This window comes from Scomber japonicus, chromosome 17 (genome assembly GCF_027409825.1).
Source record: "Scomber japonicus isolate fScoJap1 chromosome 17, fScoJap1.pri, whole genome shotgun sequence".
In the NCBI taxonomy this organism is placed as follows: Eukaryota; Metazoa; Chordata; class Actinopteri; order Scombriformes; family Scombridae; genus Scomber; species Scomber japonicus.
This window is the reverse complement of record NC_070594.1, coordinates 17,953,679-17,974,150: the sequence shown is the minus strand read 5'-3', so window position 1 is coordinate 17,974,150 and position 20,472 is coordinate 17,953,679. Positions and strand designations below refer to the sequence as shown.

At 39.3% G+C, this 20,472-nt stretch overlaps 1 protein-coding gene across 1 annotated transcript in view; it reads left to right on the top strand.

The window, feature by feature from the left end:
* usta (uronyl 2-sulfotransferase a) overlaps positions 1-20,472 on the top strand; it is a 54,250-nt gene that overhangs the window by 14,503 nt on the left and 19,275 nt on the right. Inside the window, exon 2 of the mRNA XM_053337579.1 lies at positions 16,156-16,199. Within this exon, the coding sequence (XP_053193554.1) occupies positions 16,156-16,199 (44 nt within the window). The remainder of the gene's footprint in view (positions 1-16,155; positions 16,200-20,472) is intronic.

Here is a 20,472-nt window from a genome sequence, read left to right as displayed (position 1 = left end):
AGGCTGTCTGAGTCTGTGAACTCTGACCGGCAGAATAAGGACAGAAATGACCACAAGTGACTAGAAATACAGTTGGAGAAATGCAGGCGTCTTTAGTTACTGTGAGCACTGCTATCGTGTGGTTAAGTGCTGATGTCACTTGAATGTGAGAGACATGCTGAGATTCAAATGTAACTTGGATTTAGCACTTGCTAAATCAATAAGTTTAGAATCGGGTGTGGAATATGTGTAGTTTTTCTTTTGGAATTTGTTTTCACTCATCTGTTCCACTTTTTACTGTCTGTGTCATCATTTTTCACACTTTGGTGCAAAAAATAGATTAATGCATGCCAGTCACAGACCATGAATGAATGCTCTCCATTCAAAAACCAGACTGACTGACCACAATTGAGATTTAATCATCATAGCTGCCCTCAAAATGACAATGAGCTGACCGTCAGATGGTGTTTATGAATGAAAGTTAGTTATTTCTTACCCCCGGCTGTATCTGTGAGCCAGTGTTTGGCCTGCAGTTGAAGCTGTGCCCGTGTTTCCAGAGGCCAGTCAAGGGTGAGAGAGTTTGCCTCACCTTAACACTGTGGAACTGCGCCGCCCTACATTAGCATGAGTCAACAGCGTCGGCGTGTGGATGCTGTGTTTGTTTGCCTCCGCCTCGCATGTGTGAGTACAGTAGCTATATGTGTGTAAGTGAGAGGGAGAGCGTGTCAGACTTAGCAGGGTGCCTGTTGGGAGGGTGAGTACAGTACAGAGTGTCAGTGTGCTGCCTCTAACCAAGATGTGATATACTGTGTAACCCTGCCCTAACACAGCAAGGGAGGCAGATTTAGCACCTTCAACCCACCAAATGCCTTCCTTCCACCCTTGATGACAGAAACAGAGAAGGACTACACTTGGCACTCTGCTGCTACTGTAAGGAAACCCACTTTATGAAGAAAATTAGGGTCCTAATGACCCATAATAGGTGTATATTTCTTCATTGCTTTCTCTTTAGAGCTTGTGGTTTGGCTTTAGTTTCCAAAGAAGTGGAAGACAAGAAAAAGTGCCTTACTGCATGCAAGGCTTACTATGGATATGCTGTGTTGTTTATATAAAAGTATTTGCTCATTAATGCCTTTATTATATCAATGAATTGCCCATTGTTGAAGTCAGAAATGTTTTTATTTCTAAATATGAAGCGGTTACTGACCAACAAGAGGGTCATAAAGACCAGCTCTTTCCTGGCAGCTGGCTTATGTGGAGATGATGATGTGAAATGAAGCTTGAGAAGCTACAGAGGTCAAAAAGTTAAAGTCTTCTTTCTTTCCATTAGAGATATTTTTGATGTGTTGGAACCGTTTCCTGTTTTTATTATCTTCTCATCAATGACTCATATGCAGAAGAAATGGTTAACTGTATTTTGCCACCACTCAGCTCCAGAAAGTTAAGCTGTGTCTACAGACCGTGCTTGGTGAAAGAAGCAGCTTTCAGTCCTCCCTCTGTCTACACGATGCGTTCAGGCATCCTATTGAGTGTAGGTACATATACATAAAGTGAGAGTGAAACACAAGATAATATACAGCCTGTGTAAGCAGCTATTGATTAAAATAGAAGCGTAGCTGTTTTGTCAGCTGCATGTGAGATAGCTGAGTGAAAAACATTAATGATAGCTTTCAATTATTTTCTGGAGTAATTGTTTTGTCCATAAAATGACACAAAAAATGCTTATTACAATATCTTAGATCCCATGGTGATGTCTTCAAATGTCTTGTTTTGTGTGACCAACAGTCCATAACCCACATCAATTTACTATCACGCATAACATATAAAATTAGAAAAGCTATAATCAACTATAGTTTGGCATTATGCCTTAAAAAATTTCTAAAACAATTTTGCATTATGTAGGCTCCCATTTAGCTGTCTGTCAATCACAATTGATTAATTTCCTAATTATTGCAGCTTTAACTTAAATGCTTTCTCCATTAGTGACTTACTTTATTGAAAAGGTAAGTGCTTACACAGAAAGTGTTTTAGTTGCGTTTTTCAGTCCAAGTGTATTTACTTCTGTTTTATTAGGCTCTGTGTGCCAGTAAACCACAGGTGACCTACACTCAACGCTGTGCCTGAATGCATCCATTGTAGATGCAAACAGAGTACTATAGCTGCTACTGCTCTACTAATGCTCTGCTGCTTTTGATATGCAGGCTGTGTAGTCACAGTGTTAAAAAATTCTCAAAAATGTAATCTGTAACATTTGCTATTTTTCTCGACAACCTACAGATCAACTGTTATATTCTTTGAGGCAAGGAAGACTTTGGTTACTTAAACGGGCTATGTACAACTTCCTCATGCAATCATGCTTTTTCCCACAGCCCTATTACATCATCATCATCATCACAGATTGTATGAATCAGTTGACTAAACCTCACTACGTAGTTTCGTGTGTTGTATTTAGTAAATTGTCTTTTTTTTTGCATGTTTGGTTGTGATTGTTATTGTTGGCCGTTGTCAACAGTACAAACAGACAATGGTTAACATTTATATTGTGCCTTTAAATCTGATTAATGATGATGGTGGATTGATTTTCAAATGGCCTGATAGTTAAAGAATGATCGTCAGCTGCCTGTTTCAAAGGCTTCATCTATAAATAATTATTTGCTGTGCTTGAAAGTGCAAGCTGCCATCTGTTGTTTATTGCTCAGTTGTTGTTCTTTGCTCTCGTTCTGGCCGCTGTGGTCCAGTGAAATGCCAAACGTGTAGGCCTGTCAAAGCATTATCACCAAACCGCTCAAACATTGTCACTCAATTTAGACCATTCATTTTAGTTACATAAAAAATATTATCTCCTCATAAAAAATTGGTTCAGTCAGGATGCTTTTAGTGCAGCCAACATGTTCTTGATTAGGCAAGTGTGATACATGATACCTCAACTGTTGCTCAAAAAGTTTGTTAAAGTTCTCCCCTTCACTGAGGCAGATCACCGTCACCAACATGTGCTCAACACATGGTACATGCACTTTATTTGGCACCTGATGAGGGTAGGGAAAAAATAACGTGTAAGGAAGTGTGTGTGTGTGTGTGTGTGTGTGTGTGTGTGTGTGTGTGTGTGTGTGTGTGTGTGTGTGTGTGTGTGTGTGTGTGTGTGTGTGTGTGTGTGCGTGCGTGCGTGCGTGTGTGCATGCGTGTGTGTGTGAGCTGACGTGTGTATGGAGTTTCAGGAGGCACAATGATGAAGTCATGGGGTACAAGGTGGTCTGCTACAGACGCACATCCTGTGGTTTGTGGTAACAGACACTGTAAAAATGACCTTGCGCATTTACACACACAGACACAAGCACACACATTTCTCCCTTTTATTCTTTTCCGGACATGCACATACGCACACACAAATGCAAACCTTTGTCTGTCCTTCTCTGTTTGGTTTCCTTGTGCCCCCCCCCCCCCCACTCAAACTGTGTATGCAGTCAAATGTACAAATTGCACATATTATATCTTACTCTGCTTTTTGCACTAATGTCACACATGCACATGCTGAAAGAACTGAGTACAAAACAAGGGAGTGGCAGCATCCTGGTCCAGCAGCGGTTTAACCTGGCACTGACCAGCACTTCAGACCAAGATGGGGCCTGACAGCAGTTTCCGTCAAATGAGTATTTATGTAACAGAAGATGAAGGCACAGAAACCAGGGCTCTGCCACCACTGTGTAATTAGTGAGAGGTTTGGGGGGGGGGGGGGGGGTTGGGGTTTCTTGGATTCACATGTGCAAGCACACACATGAACAAAGATACACATGTACAAAGACCATCACATACTTCACATGACAGGTGTGCAAGTCGCTATACTGAAAGATTATGGGCATGCAGGCATTTATTTAAAAAGATTTTCTTGGAGGTGCCACATTTCATTTCGCAAATATAATACATATTGCAGATATATATACACATACAGTATGTAGAAGCACGAGCACACTGGCATCTAGAGGGCATTTGTAAAGCTCTGCTGTATGTGGAAAACTGTTGACAGTGGAGAGGGAGAGTCATAGATTGGAAGACTTTAATTCTTCCCAAGTAGTAATTAGGTAAACGAAATTATACCCAAATATGATTATAATGATGATGTATTAGGCGAATTAAAGTAAAGCAATTTTCTCATAAAAATAAATCAGCAACACTTGTGGAAAACTTCCTGGCACAATCTGTCATTGACTATAGTTTTGCTTACTTCTGGGCTGATTTGCAGTTAGCAGCAGTAGGTAGAAACATTGAATTTCTGACTGTGGCACCTGATGGTATCGACTGTTTCTGTCAGTTTATGGTTAACGTGTCTGTTTCCATTACTACAGTCTATTGGAATTTACTGCAGAGGCAACTTTTATTTTATTTTGTTTCCAGTTTATGCACTTTTGCTGTCATAGAGTCTGATTCATAGTAAATAATTGATGCCCAAATTACATTTTTTTATTGTCATCTCTGGCTCAATACATCATTGTGTTCGATTTCTTATTTCATCCCTCAGCAAATCAGTGAATGGGTTCCTTTGTTATTTAACGGTGTGAAAGAGAAAACATTTTACTTTTGCATACTATAGTAAATATTCAAGTTACTTTAGGATTTTAACATTTTAAAACATCTTGGTTTTCTTTAATACCATTTGGTGGGCTAAAATGAATCTGTCGCATTGTTCGTATCACTTTTTAATTGACAGCCAGAGATAATGCCTGACCTGTGTTAGGGATAATATACCGTATGTCCTAAATAGAACATCTCTGTGTTGAAATCACACCTCTTTGTGTCAAATAGTACCGAGTAACAATCAAGGTCTATTGTTGCGGCCCTTGAGAAAACTAAGACGCTTCAGTGGACCACAGTCACAGTGTCGCAGAGCTCTCACTTTTTTTCCACCTGTGGAAATATTTTATGACATGGTCTCAGTTTTGACAAGGCTATCAAAAAAGCTATTACAAGTGCCCTAACTTTTCTTTGGACTATAGGCCTCTCATTTAATTCCATCATTTCTCTGTGCATCGCTCCTCTAGCTACCTCCGTCTTTTATCATCTAGCTCTCAGAAACATCAATTTTTCCAATCTCTTTCCCCCTCACTCCCTCTATCCCTTCCTTCTCTCTCCAGTCCCTCACTTCAATGTGAGACTTAGCACCACACAGGCTCTCTTTATGCAGTGTGTTTGTTCTGCAGGTCAAAGCTTACAGCACCACGCCAGCCTTGCTGGCTGGTGAGCAAAGTCTGATGAGAACCGCTGCTCACTATTGCACAGTAAAAAAAGAAAGATATGATGTTACGTTTGAGACTTTAGACAAATGCTTCACAATCAATAACTCTTGAGTTTGTGAGTGTTTGACTGGCACACACATGGATACACACATTGTTAAGATTGAGGTTATGTCACAACTTATAACTATATACATAGGAATGCATGTATCTCCTGCCATCACCCAGAAGACAAGAATCTTCCTCACAGATGGTTGAGTCCCTGAGCCAACATTTCCTATCAGGAGACAATTAAGTCATACTTCATAGTATATAGCCAATATGCTGGTTTATCATTCCAGCCATTTATCATCATTTCGTGTTCTGTGTGATTTTCATTACATTTCACTAGTTAGATATCAGGATGGATCAGGTAGTTTGGTTTTTTCAAATAAATACTTTATTTATTTTAGTCCTCCTTTCTGTGTGTGCCAGAATATATACTGGATATACAGTATCTACGTCTGTGTGCACATGAATCTTTGCTTCCTGGTGGAATCATTATCTTTTTCTTGGTAGGATTTTAGGCCATTTGAGCTTAGTGGCCAGATGTGCAATTCATTTTCTTCTGGTGACCTCCACAGAGGGCTCACAAACTGATTTAATAACAATTTGTTCCTGTTTTGCGCTCACTGTCCCCGCTCTTGTCTCTCTCCCCTGACTTTCTGTCTTTTCATTTCCTCACTGTGCTGTAGACTACAGCAGCTGCTTTTCCTGATTCTGTTTCTTGTGTCACATGACAAACCCAGAGGAATTCTGGTTCTCTCCTGTAATTCACTGGTTCTTTCTGAACCCTCTTTCATATGGTACTTTTTGTCCTCTCTCCTCACTCCGTTGCCCCCATTCTACCTCTTTCCTCTTTTCTATCCAGAACTTTATCTTCAGCCCGGGGGCCCGCAGGGTGCAGGGCAGCAGGTGATTTAGTCATTTTGTACATAACTGTTTGTCTGCAAGTGTATTTGTCGAATATTTCCCTGTAATTTAGAGTACAAGAAACCACAGGAAGGCCAGGAAGATAACTGATAAAGTTTTGATTCACTATGCTGTACTCATTCAGGCTTCTGGCAGATGTGAATGCTTTTATGACCGTGTGTTTCATGTGTGCGATATACAGCTTCATATGCGTATTCTTGGCTGTAGTGTTAAATCTTGCTGCTCTGTGCAGCTATGATACAGTACAGTGCAGGTTCTGCAGTGGCTACATGCACATCCAAGCATGAAACCTAAAGCAAGCAGATAGCTGGTGCTCAGTGTGAAATCATACCCAGTTGGAGATATCCTGCAGATTTACGACTCAAGAGCCATTTTTGTATTTGTATAAAGCAGTTAAACATACATGGCAATATTTTTGGCATGTAATAGTAACATAACAGCTGCTTTTTTTAGTCTTGTCACAGTGGATATGCGTAGATAAACTTTCATGGCTCACCACCTCATTATGACAGGCCAGCAAAAACACAAAATAAATGTCAAGATTCAGTTCACCAACAATCTAAAAATATTTTAGGTTGGCATAGATCCACACCCAGCTCTTTGTGTTTTTCTAGATGTGTATCTACAGCGTGTCTCATTTGTGACTCAGCAGCATCACCACTGGATCCTAAAACAAGGGTGTAGAATGTTTAGAGTTCCCACAACCGGCTGTTGTCTGTTTTCAGTCTACATGATGAAAGGAGTTGTAGGAAAACATTGTTTCTTTTTTTTCCCCTGTCCTGTGCCTTTTTCTAGCTAATGGTTACCAGTTCAACCTCAACTCAGGGAGGATTCTTTCAAAATTTTTTCTGATTTTGCTTGGCCGAAGGCTTAGGGCCAAGGAAACTGTATTGTAAACAAACAATTAAAGTAGAGTGTTTTTCTAGTTTCTTTCACTCAGGCAGAGCCTTGTGTCCCCATTGCAGTTGAGCCATGTGGTTGTAAATTTAAAGAGTGAAAAATCTCAGTCATTATATTGTGGAAAAACAAAAAGAATTGTATGTATATGTAATCCATACACCTTATACATCAGATTCTATTGTAGTTAACATGAGATTTATACATTCTTATACACGCCTGTTTTCAAAAGTGACAAAACACCAGTTTATAAACAGTAGCCTATTTAGTAAGAAGAACTTCCTGTATGTTTTCTGGTAATACATAGCCACAGTCAGCTGTTTTTTTCCATAAAAAGATACATAAATGTGTATTTATGGAGGGAGAACATCTTGCTGGTACAAATAGTGTAACATCTTACAACAAGACAACTATTTAATCTACTCTCCTTCTCTCTTTTCTCCTTTCCTTTTTTTGTTCCACTTGTGTATGGCACAGATGTCACCAGTGGCGTTTGTGTGAAGCTGTGAGGCTCAGCCAATTATGCATGATGCATTTCCACATCTGGCGTGTGCTTTGTGAGTTTAGAGGTGGTGTAACACAACAGAGGCCCAGTAGTTGCCCAGTTGTGGTTGGTTTTTAATGGGTTGGTTCCTGAAGTTCCACGGCTGTTGTTGTTGTTGTTCAAGGGTCTACCACAAAAAATTCAGAAATTACATATATTTGGGCTTTTTTTAATCTTATTTTGTGCTGCTGACAAGATAATGTGCCGTTTTAGCCAACCCATGTAATATACACATTAGAGATATAGTGTTTAAGCCTACTTTCATCAGCACCTTTAGCTATTTTTTAAACACATTAGCTAACATGCTTATATTTGTAATTTCCCCATCGCCCTAATGGATACTGTTACTGATAGACAAATATTGTGTGTATTCATTGTTTCATTAACTGTTGACCAATGAAGTGTTATGACCTATGTTACCCATATAGTTACTAGAAGAAGATTCTGTGTCCTTATCTGTAATTTTCTCACACAGCTCCCTCTTAAAAATTCCTGTTTGGACCAATATTTGTTACAAAAGATGCTTGGATGGGAGCTGTTAACCTTGAATAGATAACTGCTTATGACGTATGTTTAACCAGCCTGGAGAATAAAAGCACTGTTTCCCCTCCAGTCTGAGAAGCTTTCCTGATACAGATTGTTCGTGTGCTGTCTGTGTAAGACTTGTGTATTGCTGAATTAAAGAGACACTGACTTCAGAAGACCTCATTGAATGGTGACTATTATTTGAAAAAACAGTTTACATTATTATTTCCTACAGTTATCTATGATCAAGATGTTTTATCAATCTAGAAGTAAGACTTAAAATGACCCCTCCAGTTGACTTCTTTTGTAGGGTTGTGTGTGAAAAATCACTGGTCAGTCAAAATGGCCACCGGCAGGCTCTTTATCCATAAGGAAGGGCTAGCAAGACAGCTGGTGTCATGCCCACAAGCCGAGACGAGGTATATGTGAATTGCACAAGCGCTCTAGTGTTCTCTAAAGGGAAGTGACTTCTTCAAAATGAGCTGACACAGCATGCAGTTTACCAGAAACCCTGACAGCATCACATCTTGTGAAAAACAATATTTTCTCCCTCTAACATGGGATTCTGTTGACGTTATTGTGACTGTATAGACATGTTCACCGACAGGATATAACACTAGGAAGAGCATTTCTTAACCACTTCCTTCACTTGTGGGGGAGTGATGAGTTCTCCTACCTCATCTCTGTGATGTCAGACATCTATTAAGGTTTCAACCGTCAAACCCAATTTTCTACTTCATGGCTCATTTCTTCATTTCAGAGTTTACCTGATTTCCAGAGGCTGTCAGTGCTCACAGACTCTGTCACAGCTTGCTGGGTCTCATGAGGTCAGGATTCAAGCCTGTTTGTGTGAACAAATCAGCACAGTTAAAAAGATGAAGTCACAGTGGGCCTAAAAGCAATACTCTTTATACTTTACTCACCAAAATTAAATCAATTACCCTGTAAAAACTCCATAAATTCTGCACCTGCAGTGCAGCCCCTGTTTTGTGAATTTTTTCCTCTAAAATGTCAAATTCAGGACTCCTACAGCACCATGACCATGGGGCTATGAGCGAGTGACACTCCACTTTTATTCAAGTGGTTACCTCTGCCCAACTTTCCTCGGTTGATTTTATCCACTTTGCTTGGCTTCATTAAATCTCATTGACTGCCTATTCAAGTTTTGAGACATCAAACAACTCAGCGGGGGTCCTGCAGATCAATTTATTTTATCAAGTATGAAATTCACTGATGATAGTTTGACAGTGCCAGTTCAAAGTGTGTTATTTTCAGCATTAATTTTGAATGCAACAGTGGCTTAACAGACTGTTGATCAACCGTTATTTAATCAAATATGCCAGATGTGAAACAAATTTTGCCAGTGCATCGAGAATGGTCTGTTCATTACTGCAAAGTGCTGTTCAGTTATGAATGCCTATCATGGATGCTTTGGGTTGTCACATGGCATCTTTGTCAACCATAGTTGTAGTTTACCCATTGACTGTTTGATGCAGGCATCCATATTTTCATTTTCATTTTTTCTTCAAGTTCAATTCACTCCAGTTGCCTCTGTACTTTGCAGAAGCATTGGAAATGATTAAGACTTTCTTTTACTTGTTCTGCCAAGCATGTCTTTTATTTTTAACTTGTGGGCGTTTTGCTGCATAGCCACCAGAGTCAACCTTGCTTTGCTTGGTCATCAGCTTAGTCGTACGTCCCTGTCGTACAGTTTACACGGTGGCAACCACAGGTGTCCACAAATCACATGTTCACAGTCATTCTGAAGTCTGCCAACCCCTGCACATCTGTATGCATGCGTGTATGTTCCTGCAGTCCTACTGCTGCATTTCAGAAACCAAAATTTTAGAGAAGCAATAAGTCCACAAATTAGTTTCCCTAGTTTTTAGTCTTGGGCACCTGCAATAACAAAGCAGTGGCACAGCATTTCTATTTATATCACAAAGCTGTGACCATTGTTGACTCTAAAGTGACGAAAGGGTGATGTGGAGCAGGGCGTAGTAGGTGGGGACCCTGACCCTTAGCTTAAGTCCCTTCTGTAATTAGTGAGATGGGCTGAGCTATGGGTCTTAATGGAGGGCCACTCCCACACTCCAAATCAAAGGGTTGGTGACCACACACACACACACACACACACACACACACACACACACACACACACACACACACACACACACACACACACTTACTTCACAGACATTTACACACAGAAAAGTGTGTATACCCATACACACTGACTGTCTATTATGGCACAAATGTTTAGTAAAGACTGTAACCATAAACATGTGTCCAAGTTTAACTGGGTGTGTTTTACAAAGCTGTGCCAGGCTGGAGTTGTGCAATTTTCAACTGCAGTGCACACAGTCAATATCTATCTGTCTTTCTCTCCATCTAAAAACTATACTCTACAGAAAATGTCTATATCCATATTTCCAAATGTTTAAAGACTTGAAGCAAGCACACCCTTCAATTTCACATTTTCATTGGTGGTAGATAGATAAACTACACGAGGAAGTGGTTGAGGAAGAGAAAGTTTAGTCTTCACAGGCTGTGCAACCTGTAATAACCTGGTTTCCCAGACTCGTAGAACATTCCAGGGCAGCAGTTCTATAACCTTCCATCTTTGCTTTGAGTCCCCGGACGAAGCAAAAGCCCCTTAGCTTCAACTTTGCGCCTATCCTCTTGGCATTACTCTCACTAGCCATTCCTGTGTGGTTTTCCTCTCCCACCTCAGCCTATTCTGGGATGTGTTCTTTCCTAAGCTCTACTTAGCTAGGTTGCCAGTTTCACAAAGCAAATGAAATGGTCTATGCTTTAAATACATGTTTATGAAATTCCTGAACTTACTGTAGCATTCCTGAAGCAGGCCAACACCAAAGAGAAGTCCAGAGCCTGAGGGAATTGTTCTGGACTGATATGGTCAAAGCCAGTGTTGAGATTTTCATCAGGAAATATGACCCTTTTTTTCAATATTGATAGCTCACATTACCTACACACCACTACACTCAACTCCAAAGGATATCTACCATGTTGTTTCCGTATATTTGCCTATTGACACAACGCACAGCACCCAGATTTTTTTTAATTGGGCCCTTTTTGTTTCCCTGGTTGATAAAACAACCAAGCCAAACAAAGCTCTGTTGACAAGATTAAAAATCCCACACCAGTCATGTTTTAAAAAAAAAAACTCATCTAAAAATACCCTGCTTGGACTAATTATTTGTGCCTGGTATCAATCTTTTACAAAAAAAAGTTAAAATACCTAGTTGAAAAGGATTATACTGTGATTCAGATGTCTTAAATCATACAATTTGTGTGTTCCTATTTTTACATGACTGTTTTGATACTTCCTGTCTCAACGGTTTGCTGAGACTGTCAGAAGTGTGACTTTTTAAACTTCTGCTTATCTACTGATTAAGGGAATTGAGAAACCATTGTGATGCTATATATGGAATATGTTTACGTCTGCTACGTCACTGAAAAGTTCACTTACAGTGTATGTGCATTGGAGGCTTCAAAGTGTCAACATCACACTTGTGTGAGTTTAATACTTGCCCTCATTTGGCTTCAAACTAGTGATGATGAGCATGCCTACAGTATGAGCATGATCACAAATCAGCACAGAAAGATTATTTTCTACTGTTCATCTATTACTATGATGTGTTGTGTTTTTCCTAGAGATCTATTTTTCTGCCATTTTATGACTCGTTTTTGCACTAGAAAATAACACCAACTCAGTTAATGGGGTGACTAATTGATGTAGGCGATAATTTGCTTTTACAAGGGAGCTCCTGGTCGGTTGTTGCCACCCACCCTTGGTGTTAGGTCCTTTAATGTGATAAAGCCACCTAAACACAGGTTGCACATATTCAGAATAGAAATGTTTGATAGTGGTTTCACGTGGTGTAAGTATAGTTTTAAGTGGTTTGGTGTGATGTGAGTGTAGTTTTAGAGTTTGTAATCCTAGAACCTGTGGAAAAAATACATTCGTTTTGTGGAGTTCCCAAACCAGATTTCCAGTAATAAGTTCCCGGTGGATAGGTGATTCATGTAGAATTGAAGTTTTATGGCAGCAATCATCTTCACAGAGTTCCACATTTTATTTTGATTCGTAGTATAAATCATACAGCTTAACATGTCAGCTGAGAATTCTGGACATACAGCATTAGCTTTGAAGCTAGCTTTTTTGCATTATATTCATGTGTTTTTAAAAAATCATAAATTGTGTGTTCCTTTAATGCAGAGCTCCTGTTGTGCAGACCATAATCCTTTATAAGCTACACAGTTTCTCTTATTTTTCTAATTTATTGAAGACGAAATATTTTGAGAACAATGTAGAAGTGAAAGTAACATCCAATTCACAATGTTGTCATCCCTTCTATTTAGACTTTTTACAAATGATCCAAAGTTGATTGTACTGTGTAAAGCAATACTACACTCTGCCTCATATGGGCTTTATGTTTGAATTGTTTTCTTAGTGTTTTAAACTTTTCAGGGTATCAAATAGATTGTTTTAGAATTTAAATTATGAAAACTTAGTAGCAAATACTCATATATGGTTTCCAAGTTTCAATATTGATTAGATAATTGTAGCTAGCAGTGATTATGCAGCTGCTCGTAGCCAGAGGCACGTCCATGGATCTTGTGACACAGTAATCCAATTAACCATTTAGCTACATGCCTTTGCATACCCACACTCTAGTTAGTTTCTACCTCAGTCACTCACTTACACACCACATACACACACACACACATTAAACACAAGGATGTGTTCACTTTGACCTCTGTGTAACTTGTGAAGTTTCCCCTCACCCTTTGACTGAACCTACTGCCTTCTTCTTTGTAATAATTTATCCACTTGACTATTAATTATTCTTTAAGAGTAGGACCTACACAGATGATAAATGAAAGGAAAAACCATCATAAAGTAAAGTGCTAGGTCACAGCGAGCATACAGGACAACTTCTTTTGGTCTTTGGCATTAATTCTAGTCTGTGGACTTCAGCAGGAGGAATGAACACCTTTCTTGCAAAAAATATTCCCTCATTGAAAGTTGGCTAATCGTTGTGGTGTTTGTGGAGAGCTTTGTCTTAACACATTGCTCCAAATGAGTGACTAGTGACTGCGAATTATCTGCATTTGTCATGTTTTTCCACTCATTTGCTCCATTTCCAGAGTACATTATGAATTTATGTGGGCTGTGGCGTGTTTAGAAATAAAAAATCTCTTCATCAAGATAAAGAGTTACATGAGACTTCCATCCTTCTTCCTGACTCCTATCAGGGGATCAGAAGATAATGGGGCTGATAAATACAGTAAGCTGTACAGTAACTCTTTAAGCACATTTTCCACTCTCTGTGGTTGGGAGGACGGAGGGCAGCTGTCATCTTTTACGAGCTTCGTTACGATGCCCTGGAAAAAATTTGTTCCAATCCCCAATACAACACTAATGAGAAGCACACACGGGAGAGGGGTGGGTGGAGGGGGGGAGTTGTTGTCCATGATGGATGACAGAAGGAACAGAGATCTCTGCCTCTCTGCATCCTCGCCCTGCCGTCTTGACCTCAAATGCGTCAGAGTAGAGTTGCAAACATGTGCCTCCCTCAGCATTCCTCTGGGAAAATGTGTCATGAGAGACAAAGAGAGACAAAGACAAGCACAGAGATAGAGAGTCTAAAGAAGTACCTGAAGGTGAGCATAGTGCAGCTGTGTCAGTATTTTTAATTAATGAGCCCACAGCACAAACAGGAAGCCAAGCAGGCGTTGTATAGTAACTGTGGTGTGTGTGTGTGTGTGTGTGTGTGTGTGTGTGTGTGTGTGTGTGTGTGTGTGTGTGTGTTTTTGTGTGTGTGTTTTTTTGTGTCTGTGATATTGTAACACAAGTCTAATCACTCAAATACACTTTCAGCACAGGCATACAATAAACATCTGTAAGAGTGGGCCGAGTGGGAACTTTAGCTAAACCAATGTGTGAGTTCATGCATCATTTCTTGATATTTTCATCTGTGTAATGAATAACATTTCGTAGACACAAGGAGAAATTGTTCTCTTATGTAATATTTCCTCCCTGTACAACTTTATTCCTCCCCTAATTTGTCTTTCTCCCTCTTTCTTGTACGTACTACCTGGATGTTGTAAATATGAAGTGATGTGTCTCTGTGTGTCTGGATGGGGTATCGCGTGCAGCCAAAAAAAAAAAGGCCGCTGTCTGAAGCCAGGGCCTGGATTTGGAGAGCGGGCTGAAAGGCAGGCACAGACCCTCAGTGTCCAGAGGCCTTGAAAGAGCTCCATTGTTTCCACATGAAACAGCTCCACAGTGTTCGATCAACTGTATAAATAGGTTGTAACTCTCTTTAGTACATCCTTACACTTAATTTAGAAGAGCAAGTCTGTTTTCTTTGGATGACTGTGGTGAAGGACGATGTGTGAGGGGGAAGTTTTTGTGTTGGTGTCGTGAGTTTTGAAGTCAAACTCCTCCAGCGGCTTAGAGCAATCTGACTCGTATTAATATGAAGAATAAAGCCATCACTCTACTAAAGGAAGTAATCTATCTGTGTGAATCTGTTCATCTAACTGACTCCACATCCTAATGTAGCCTAATGTTTTTAGTGATCTAGATTTGGTGATTGATGGATTGGCATAAAACTTCTGTACAGACGATCAATGGTTCCCAGAAAATGTAAACTTTTGTTATATCCTTGACTTGAAATGTCTCAACTCCTGAATGGATTGTCATGAAATGTGCATCACACATTTATTTTTCCTTCAGGCTGAATTGACTTTAACTTTGGTGATCTCTTCAATTTCATTTAGCACCATCATCAGGTCACAATTTTGTTGTTTGTTTCTTGTCCAAATACCAAAAGTAATGATATTGTTACCAGCTGTTTCATTTTTGTGTTTATTTTTAAATAGCAAAACGTTAGCATGGTAACACATTAAACCACTGACACTAAACATGGTTATCATTACACCAGCAAAACATCAACGTGTTAGCACTGTCATTGTTTGTTTGTTAGCATGCTGGTAGCCCCATTTAGCTCATAGTACTGCTGCAGCCAAGTGTAGCCTCGCATGGCTGTAGACTTATCAATAGTATACTATATATGTGTGTACTGACAGCTGTGGACACGCACACAGATCTGAACATACTTATGCTTTTACAAATGCGTTGCTACGATTAGAGGTTTGCAGATGTGCTCCACACGTGTGCTACAGAACAAGAACCTCACAATAACAAGAGGAAAAGTTCCTTTGTCTGTTGGCAGAGATACAAGAAGAAATCAGTAAAAGAAAATGATGTGTGCAACTGCTTAATGAAAATACAGCAAAGGATGAAGAATCCAGTACATAAATGAAAACTAGTGTCTAGTTTACTTTTCAAGTTGGTCTACATAGTGTGTACAGTCACGTCACATGAAGCTCAGCGGACCCTAGTGGCCATGTGGATGCTAATCTGGACATCAACTTTTTTTTGCTAATGTTGTTTCAATAAAATATTTAATTCAGTTTTTGTTTTTTTAAAACTTGTTTCCCCAGTATTCTAAATGGTTGATAACATTTTTAATAGGTTTATGGAGGGATGAGTTTATAACTTTTTTTCCTTACAAAGGGGGACACTGATGAAATCAAAATTATGGTTTAGTATTTTTGATCTCTTACTGAAGGAAGTAAATTGTTAGCTGGAGAGAGCGAATTCGTTTTCTATACTCATTACATAATTGTGGGAGTTACCACAGAGCATCCACACAACACTGTCTTGCTCAGGTGCACTTTAGGGTTGTTGTTTCTTTTTAAACAGGGCAGGTTGTTACACAATCATCTTTCTCAAACTGCCAACACACACTTGAAATACAAGAGTGCCTCTTTATGCTGATATAAACAAATTGTTTTAAACTGCATTCACTCTTTTTATTTTTCATAAATGAGTCTTTCGGTCTTCTTGAATGATCCTTTGTGTGTTTACCTGCTGAGTATTTGAGAATCCTAATGTCTACTTTTTTATCTTTGCAGGTGAATCCACATACCTGGATGACCACGGACCTCCTGCTCCAAGAGTGAGTTCTCCTGTCGCTTAATGTCATTTCCTATTTCACACCATCTCCCCTTTTATCTATATTTTCTACTTTATGTCCTTTATGTGTCTTTTTCCTAACCTCTTCCTCTCTGATGTTCTGCCCTCCGTTTCCAAGCCAGTTCAGTTCAGTCAGTATAAGGGTTAGGTCTGTGTGAATGAGCTGTGTGCAAACTAACTCTAAATACCAACTAGACCTGGCTTCAGTGCTACAGTAATGCTCTGAACACACACTCTCTCACACACACACACACAGCACTGACACAGGAGCCTTGTATTCATCCAGCTGCATGTCTGCATGACTATCTGTCCTCTGTGCTCCCTCCCAGCTCTTGCTCTTCCAGCCAACTTCTGTCTTCTTCCATCAGCTCTTTGTTCATTATTTCCTTCTTAAAATAATCACCACTTAATTTTCACCTCATTTCTTTTACTGTTCAATTTATTAACTTTTACGTCTTTATCGATTTTGATTAAGGAGTTATTCACTAACAAAGACTATGCCATTTGTAATGTCTTTAAAATAATTGTTTATTGGGATATGCAATGTGATTCGGGAAGATAGAGGATTCAGGAGTCGAAGGTTGGTCATGTATGATAGGATGATAGGGCAAGAGGGGAGGGATGAAAGGGTTCGATTGGATGGGTACTGAATGAAGGCCAGTTGGAGAGGAGAAGAATGGTGTTTGGGGGGCATCGTCATAAGAACTGAGACAGATAGGAGAGAAAAGGGTTAGACACCCCAATGAAGGTAATACACATATTGTTTTAGTGAGGCACAGGTGATTTCGATTAGTGATAGAGAGTGTCTTGTTTCTGAACTTTATTTATAATAACTTAATTTGGTCTTTTTTCCGGTTTGGGCATATGTAACACATAGCTAACCTGAGACTTAATCTAGTTTGGTCACAGGATTGTTTGTGGCTGATGTGAGCAGCTGTTGGGATTAAGTTAGGTCACATCTGGGCTTTGTTTGTGAGTTACATTGTTTACTTTGAAAAGCCTATTCTGGACAATCAGCCAAACCATGCAACCACAGTGCTTGTATAATACTGATAACAATAAAGTGTTATTTGTACTAGCAAACTTTGGCTGACTGGAACAGTGTGGTGAGGTTGCTGAAGTTTGCTCGATACCAGATTTATTTTCAGTGGAAATCGTATTCTGAAACAAGCCTTTATCTTCCACTTAGAACATGCTCACAATGCCAGTTCAATCTCTAGACTGCACACTGTAGGTTTGAGGGCAAGCTTTCGATATTATAGGGCTTGCGGGAAATCTAATGGAAATTAAGCCTAATAAATCACAAATAGTTTTCACCATTTGAGGGATATGAGGTCGAGATTGCAGCAGCTTTACTTTTGTCCTGGGGTAACTGTGTATGAATATTTACATTTTGCAAACACAGTAGCTCTGAAAGTCATTTTGATACAGAAAAGTGTCAATTTGTTCAGTGTTTAATGTGGGGGGAAAGTCTCCAAGAACCAGAGGCGACTGATGAAGATGAATAAACCAACATTTTTCACCTCTTTAATAAAATGTTCCTTTCTGTATTGTATATTAATGTAATCAAAGCATGATGCTGGAATCTATATTCGACATTACCCTCTATCCTTTTAAGTTTTACTGGATATCACTTTTGTAATTTCCACTTGGTATTGGGGAGAGGAGGATGGGGGGTTCAATTTGATTATCTCACTAAAAAGTCATACTTTCTGTACAGAGAATCTCTAAGTTGATAAATATGTTTATATGCCCATGGGGTTGCTTTGAGTTATTACAGACTCATAACCACAAACTTTGCAAACTGCAGTTAGCATGGATCTTTTTTGCCCTGAGGTTTGGCTCTCAGGCTGCATATAGTTCAGTATAAAACTGGCTACTCTATTGATGGAGATTGTTGGGATACAGCTGACAGGAAGAGCTGCAGACAGTATGTGTTGTATTATCACTTTGTTAAATACATTTTATTGATTTTCATAATTTTTATTTCTCATGTGCATTATCCTCAAATTGCTTTACTGTTTGTATTTGTTCTGTCTCATTATCTGCTTGTCAGTCATCTGTGAGGCACTCTGAATTGCAGTAACCGTTATGAAAGTTTCTTTTCAAATAAAGCTTGATTGACAATTCAGTGCTGAAAAAAACTACTGCCTCCAGCACATATAAATGCATTTGTATTTACAGTGAATATTCTCCTGAAAAGACACAAAAAACACCACATTATCAATCTCTGAAACTTTTAAGTAAGGATACTGAATAAGTAATAAATCACATACAAAAAAATGTTTTTATATGCTTAAATTTGACCATAACTAGCTGTCGGATTCATATCTGTGGTGTGGAACTTCTTCGGAGTAAATGAGAAGAATAAAACACAAGCCATATCTGCAATCTATGCAACGGGAGCATCTGCAAACACGACAATGACAACATTGATCGGATCGGCGAATTAGGACATTACAGCCAATCTCACAAATTGCATAAAATGCAAAATATCGGCCGATCCGATATAGCCGATCAGATCAGTGGAAAGTCTAGTTATCATATCCTGCTATTCGCTATATTAAGATGAATATAAAGACTACACATAGCATTCACATAGTTTTCGCTGCCACTCCCACTTCTTAAAGCAAACCTATGCACTCAGTAATAATCAGTAATCATTTTGAATATGAATGAAATCAGTCTAATTCTTATTTCTAGAGCACCATTAAGTTTAATGTCAATGTACTATTCTGTGCTTGAGGCTCGTTTCCCTCTTGTCACTTTGGCTCCATTTGCAACCACATTAGCCACTTTACAGGATTTACTAACTACATACAGTCTCCACAGGCACAGACAAGGCTGACTGTGATTATACATTAGCTGCTGACTTTGATTCCATAGCTGTCGTCATCTCATCTCATCTCATCTCGCAGACAGGCGAAGCTAATGCCATGTCAGTGGCAAATGCTACTGTACATCAACCACATCTCTCATGATCTCTCTGCAGTCGAGACTGATCTTCTATTCCAGCAGGGGTTGTACACATTATGCTGTGTGTGTGCAGATGGCTGAGCTTCTGGTAAATGTAGGGAAAGATTGATTCGAGTTTGATGCTCAGCATAAATGAGTTATGAGTCTTTATGTATAAAGAAACATGACAAGAATGTCCCCTCTACATTTTTACTTGTGTAAAATGTCTAAATATCACTTGACAGGGCAGGGTCCCAATTTATTTTTTGTCCTATAGAAAATCTTAAACAAAGCACTTTATAGTTTTCATAGATTTAGTTTTAGATTTGTTCATCTGATAAAATTTCAAGACAATACCCAAATATGTTTTATAGAAGACCTTTGAAATGTAAAAAAAGCCCGTCAGATGTGTTTCATCTGATCAAAATTTAAAAAGCATTAGTGAAACTGAAATGTCTGAAGAAAGACTTGACTTTGATCATAGATAAGTTTTGATGATGATGCCAGCAAATAGTTTTTATATTTAATGCAATCTGTGTACAAACATTCTTCAGTCGCAAATTCTAATGCACAAACTAATGGCTATACAAGCATGATCAGTTAAAGATTTAGTTATTTAACAAATGCATTTTGATCACTCTCAGATGAAGTTTCTGCATTACACAAGTTCAAAAGTGGTATTGCTGAGAAACTTAATGATTCCCCACTTCCTCTGAGCCACTGAAAATCAATTAATCTTAATTCATGTAAACATACTGATGGAAACTCTGCTGTCATGCTACTTAGAGCAGAGGGACTCTTCTCTGGAAGGGAGATGAGATAAATGGATAGATCATTAATAGCAGGAAGTGCTGAGAATCTCCTCTCTGCCCTGACTGAAGCCTCAACATGTTGTTCTTTGCTCTGTGTGGGATGAGCAGTTCAGCTGACAACAGAGAGCAATGAACCCAGAGCAGGCCTAGCTAAAACCACCAAGGCACTATTTCCCACCGAGAGCACAGGTTAGCGGTGCCATATTTGTACGGGTTTCCATGAATGGCGGCAGGAAGATGGATGAGTGTGTGCGCAATGGCCCTGATATGTGGCAGACCAGGACATGTTCTCAAACTTGCTGTGAGATGATTGAAGGTGGCAGCCAGCAGAATTCTGTTCATTCTCGGCAGACATGGGTGGTCAGGCCACGAGACAGGGGCGTTAATTTATGTGTGTTTGCTGAACCGATGTCATATCTGAAAATAGCTCAAAATAGCAAGGAGACTTTGGAAGTTTTGGTGCAACAGTGTGTGGGTAGGGTGCTAAGA